The following is a 6,000-nucleotide window of genomic DNA, read 5'->3' on the forward strand; positions in this document are numbered from 1 at the left end:
CCTCCTGCCTGATGAGGTAATGAGCTGCACCTGTCAGGCCTCAGCCACCCTGCTCTCAGAGGCCACTTGTGAAGACCAAAGCAAGCAGCAGCCAAAAACAGAGGGTGAAAAACCCTAGACCCCAACAATGGTGCTTTTTTAGATGGATATTTAATAAACATTTCTTTAATGGCTGTGAATTTTGAGCTTTTTTCCTATCAACTGTCCAAGATAATAATTTTATTATAGTTTTGGTAACAAAATATTGTACCACACTGTCCTATTTCATTATCAAATGATGTTATCAGATGTTTGGTTTTAAGGTCTCACCAGTTGCTGTTTGTTACTCATTAACAGGAACTCCAGTGAATTTATGTCACTCACTTGCAGACCAGAAATCCTCTGTAAACACACAGCCTGAGAAAATTAATTGGGGACCCGTTTAAAAGATATTTTAGAGTTTAGGATCAGAGAATTTAATTATAGAGAGCCTGTCTGATCTGTGGGCACCAGAGATTTCTTTCTTTTGCTCACAGCTTATCCTCCAGGGAAACCCCAGGTGTTGTAATAACTCAATGCACCTGCTGATCTAAGTGCAAAGTTTGTTTGTTCTTTTCACCTTTTACTTTAGGCTGCGCCCATTTTTGTTAAATACCTAGAAGCAATGTAAAAAGCTTATAATAGGAGAAGTTTTTGGAATGAGCAACAAAAATTTGGCAGGTTCATAAATGTAATCTAAAATCTTGCTATTCTCCAGGTTTTTTTACTTCTAGCTCAGCTGCTTCTTGCAGTGTCGCTCCAGTCAAAGTCTCAGGTTTACCTGCCAATCGACTGTGATGACATTTATAAACACGACAACAAGAGCTCTAGTGGGGTGTACACCATCTACCCAGGAGGCCCAACCACACCACTGCATGTCTACTGCGATATGGAAACTGATGGGGGGAGATGGACTGTGAGTACAACAGCCGAAGTTGCCCATTTACACATTATAAACATTTGGAAAAGTCTTCCCATTGTAAAACTTTTTCAGGTTTTTGTGACGTTATGACAACAAATCATTGAATGTAGCAGACCATCACATACAATACAAAGAAATTGGAGTGAAGTATGGATGAACCATGTCAAAAATATTAAAGGGGTGTGAATATTTTTGTAATGCACTTTATAGCTCAGTATGTTGTTGTTTCTTGTGGTATTATACAGTTTAGGTACGATGGAGAGACGTAGGTAACATTTAAAAACTCTCCACCAATCAAGTGCGTCTGGATGCTCTGAGGGACAGCCCATCTGTTGCAGAACTGTTTGTTATTCAGGTCACTCAACCTAGTTTATCTATCTATCTATCTATCTATCTATCTATCTATCTATCTATCTATCTATCTATCTATCTATCTATCTATCTATCTATCTATCTATATATCTATATATATATATATATATATATATATATATATATATATATATATATATAGTCAGCAGGCGCGCTGACTGCAGCGCGCTGTCACAGCAGCACTCTCCCGCTTCCCCTCCCCTCTCGTACATGGCTCAGCGGCGCCAGCCAATCAGCACGCAGGCTCAGCCTGGCCCGCCCGCTCAGCTCTCGCACAAACTTCAGCGCCATCTGACAAACTTAGCAAAGAAACAGCTGAGAGAGACCGCAGCGAAAAAACATGAACAGAGGAAGTAGCACCGTTTGGCTTTATTTTAATACCGAAAATGAAATCAAGGTGTATGTTTTGTAAAAAGCCGGTTCATTTCAGTGGAAACACAACAAATTTATCTAAGCACGTGAAAAAACATGAAAACGTCGAGCCCCAGAAACGGAGTGAGGAGACGAAACTTCTGTCATTACCCCGACAGACGTCACTGACTGAGGCGTTTCAGTCCTCCAGGGAACATCCAGGTAGATCAGTGGATGGATGGATGGATGGATGGATGGATGGATGGATGGATGGATGGATGTTACTGGAGCCCACACATAACATGTAATTAAGACCTTGAAAGAACCCAGTACATATATTAAAAAGTGTTATTTAAGATAAGATAACATTAGCTAATCCTTTTTTTATCCCACGACGGGGAAATTTAAGATTAAAGCAACAGGCAGGTGCACACAACACAGACAAAATTACATAAGGATTGAAATATATAAGAGGTGGATTAGTGAAAAAACACTGAACATAACATTATTATTATTATTATTATTATTATTATTATTATTATTATTTAATTGTAATAATAAAATAAAAACCACAAAACCCAAAAGGTCAACAGTTTCATGATACATCAAGCTTAGGGACTGGCTAATATACAGCAGGTCAAAAAAGGCCATATTTTGGCTGCAGTGCTGCTGTTCTCTTATGAAGAAAAGATCAACCAGTGCACTAAATTCAATAGATGGGTTGAAAATATCCAGTATAAAATAAGTGCTACAAATGTTACAACACTTTTGTTCATATGGCAGCAGAACATTAAAATAAAAGTGCTCTTTACACTACTTTTGAATTCATTCTTGGAGTTTGTAAATACAATGCGATTAATCGCGATTAATCGCGATTAATCAGGGCGATTAATCGCGATTAAATATTTTAATCGATGCCCAGCCCTAATATATATATATATATATCCTAAAGCATCAGCAGGTTACCATGCCACAGAAGGAATTAAGCTGAATCTGCTCCATCTATAATGTATTCATCGTTTTTGCATGATGGATGATGATCTAAATTGTTCAAGCAAGAAAGGTGCATCATATCAGCACGACCAAATCTCCATGAATATGACAATAGGAGTGTTTTTTAACACTTTTGTTAGCTTTAGACATAATGGTAAAGTTAGTGCTTAACCGTAAAATGTCCTTCTATCTATGCCGAAATGAAGATGTATCCATATCATTATTATCTACCAAGAAACTGGCTGAAGCCTTACTAATATTGACCCAATTTTATAGTAATCAGAAATATTGTTTAATGAGAGCACAGATTGGTGTCTTAGAAAGCTTTGCACTTGTGTTTTTAGGTGTTTCTCAGGAGGATTGATGGGACTGAAAGCTTCTTTAGGCCCTGGAAACACTATAAGGCCGGCTTTGGGAATGTAGCTGGAGAATACTGGCTGGGTAAGAAGAGGAAAGCTACATTACTAACACTGTGGTTATACTTGATTTTTTTATTTGAAGATAAATTGTATTTGTAACTGTCATCCAGCATACTGAAACCAATCGGTTGATTAATAAGTTCTTCTTTTAAGGCCTGGAAAATGTGTTGCTGTTGACAATGAGGAAGGAGAATGAGCTTCGTGTCGACATGGAGGACTGGGAGGGAGCTCAGGCTTCTGCTCAGTATTCCTCCTTCTCCATCGGCCCTGAGAGCGCTGGCTATCAGCTTCACCTGGGCAGCTTCACAGGAGGAACAGCAGGTGACTGTCACTGTGTGGGTCTTAATTTGTAGGAAGGTGAATCTCTGAGATAAAAAAAAGAATGGAACTTTGGCATTATCAGCTTTTCTTTTATTGTTTAACGTCTCATTTATAACCAGTCGTGATTTTGCAGTGAGGCAGAAACCTCTTAAAAATGCTACTTAATCTGTTTTGCACCATAAGGTCTGGTTTTCAATATATTTAGGTGCCATGGCTTGTCTAGGGGAAGAAATGGGCTTACATAACTGTAGAGGATGGGGAGGACAACTAGCATTCAAGCCTACATTTAAAAGCAGGAAGCCTGGGAGAGTTTAGGCTAACATAACAAATAAACTACCTAAACTATGCAACCTAAGGTAAAAACTGATCAGTGGTTCAATATATACAAAACAGGCAGACAAAAACAAGATTCAATCATACATTTAAGTTCATAGATAAAGCCATCCAGCACAGCTATCCAGTGCAGAGGCCAGAATTACATGCACTTTACAGGCCACTGGTAATTGCTGATTTGCATGAACATGAGGAGGAATTAAAACCTGTTAACGATGCAGAAATGGAACACTGGTACAATGAAACATTTATCAATATTTTTTTGATTTCGGAGTTTTGCATTGGGATCTCAGATCATTTAAGACTTTTGCTTGTCAAATAGAATATTTTTTTAGTTATGTGAGAATTAATAAGAAAATAAATGCACTTGTTTTCCGGTTCATCACAGCAGCAAACAGGCTTAAATGAGAAGCAACCGGATCTCCGTTCAGTTCTTTCTGTCATCGGCTTTCGACACCTATCCAGGATTCTTTATCAATTCTGGCGGCTCGCACTTGAGCAACCTGTAGTTGGAGCGCTGCTGTTTTTAAAGGACATGGGGGCCCATCCTCCTAAGCACTTTCTCAGTCAGATGCAAATCAATGGACCCACCCGGATGAACCAGTTTTTGTCTGAGAGCGTCAGGGGTTTCAAAGAAACTCAAGAGAATTTTCTCCAAACACAAAATACCAGCAAATTTCAAACCTAATAACACTCTCAGACAAAAACTGGTTCAGCAGCGCTACAACTACAGGTTGCTCAACTGCGAGTCACCAGAACTGACAATGACTCCTGGATTGATGTCAAAACATTTTCAGAAAGAACTGAAAGAAAGTCCGGTTGCCTCTGATTTAACCCTGTTTGCTGTTAAATCCACTTACAAATCTTTGTTTTTGTTATAATTTGCAGCTTTCAATAAAATAAAACGCCAGCAAAGAATATGAACAATTATTTAATTCACTGCCATCAACGCCTGACTTTTCAACCGCCTTTTAATGTTTTTTTCTGCTGTCTTTTTCTAGGGGACAGTCTGTCCCGCCACAACTCTATGAAGTTCACCACCTTTGACAAAGACCAGGATATCTGGGACAAAAACTGTGCTCAGCACTATCTGGGTGGATTCTGGTACACCCACTGCATATATGTCAATCCCACGGGGATGTATGCGCATCATGGTGCCATCGGCTTTAAACACGTTTATATTATTTGGCATGCTTGGAAGGGCTATAACTACTCACTTAAAAATATTGCCATGAAGATCCGTTCAGTGGCCAAATGTTCATGTACGGAGTAGCTGGATAAGCATTAAAGATTCATGCAACATGATTGCACAGCATCACTTAAATCACAGGAGTTTTGATGTGATTTTGTAAACACCGTAAGATAAAAGTTGTTCAAATAGATTTTGCTGCTGTTTCGTAAAACCATTCTAAAAATGAGAAAGCAACTGAATGCAACTGCCTCTTTGTGTTTGTGTCATGCAGTTAAGTGTGCTGCTTATTCAGCATCTTTTATGTTGTTTGATTTCCAACACAACACTTTGATTGTGTTGGATTATTTTGACATAGAATAATAAGAATAAAAAGAAGCAATTGCTGTGATAATGTAGAATAATGTCATTCATTCATTTCAGTCATGCATTCATCAATCCATTATCTAAACCTGCTTAGCTGGCAATGATAAATATGATTAATAAAATGTTCCCAATGACCCACCCAAACTTCGTAATCTGAGTCTGATATTATTTATTTTTGAAACATGTTTATCTTGTCATCTAATCACATTGAAAGAGCAGATTATTTGAAGCAACATGCTGTAGTGTTGTTGAGGTCACGGTTAAATTCTTATCCTTCCCATTGAGTGATTTTTATCAAATATTGAAGAGGAAAGGAGATCTGGGTGTGTTCCTCAGGATTAAGATTTTGGAATCACTGCTAATATTTACACGTCAACTAAAGATTACAAGCAGAATGAAAAGGAGCCCCTCCTCAATGGAATCATAAAAAAATGATTAAATCCAGGTCAAATCATTAATGATTAAACACAAGACACAAAAACATGAAAACAGACTAACATTATTACTGAAATGTGAGTCATGGTTGGATCTCTCGGAGATCTAACCAGTCCGGAGTAAGTCGGACTCGTTTCCGGTGAGAGTTGGACTCCGCCAAGGTTGCCCTTTGTCACCAATTCTGTTCATAACTTTTATGGACAGAATTTCTAGGCGCAGCCAAGGTGCTGAGGGGATCCGTTTTGGTGGCCTTAGGATTGCGTCTCTGCTATTTGCGGATG

The 6,000-nt window shown here is 38.5% G+C and overlaps 1 protein-coding gene across 1 annotated transcript in view; it reads left to right on the forward strand.

Moving 5' to 3' along the window:
- The window catches only part of LOC105924474 (microfibril-associated glycoprotein 4), a 48,859-nt gene extending 43,439 nt beyond the window's left edge, over positions 1-5,420 (forward strand). The window contains exons 6-9 of the mRNA XM_036137430.1: positions 737-934; positions 3,001-3,097; positions 3,229-3,396; positions 4,731-5,420. Of these exons, the coding sequence (XP_035993323.1) occupies positions 737-934; positions 3,001-3,097; positions 3,229-3,396; positions 4,731-5,002 (735 nt within the window). The 3' untranslated portion in view covers positions 5,003-5,420. The remainder of the gene's footprint in view (positions 1-736; positions 935-3,000; positions 3,098-3,228; positions 3,397-4,730) is intronic.
- The last annotated feature ends 580 nt before the right edge of the window (positions 5,421-6,000 follow it).

The sequence above is a fragment of the Fundulus heteroclitus genome, chromosome 5, assembly GCF_011125445.2.
Source record: "Fundulus heteroclitus isolate FHET01 chromosome 5, MU-UCD_Fhet_4.1, whole genome shotgun sequence".
NCBI classification, from domain to species: Eukaryota; Metazoa; Chordata; class Actinopteri; order Cyprinodontiformes; family Fundulidae; genus Fundulus; species Fundulus heteroclitus.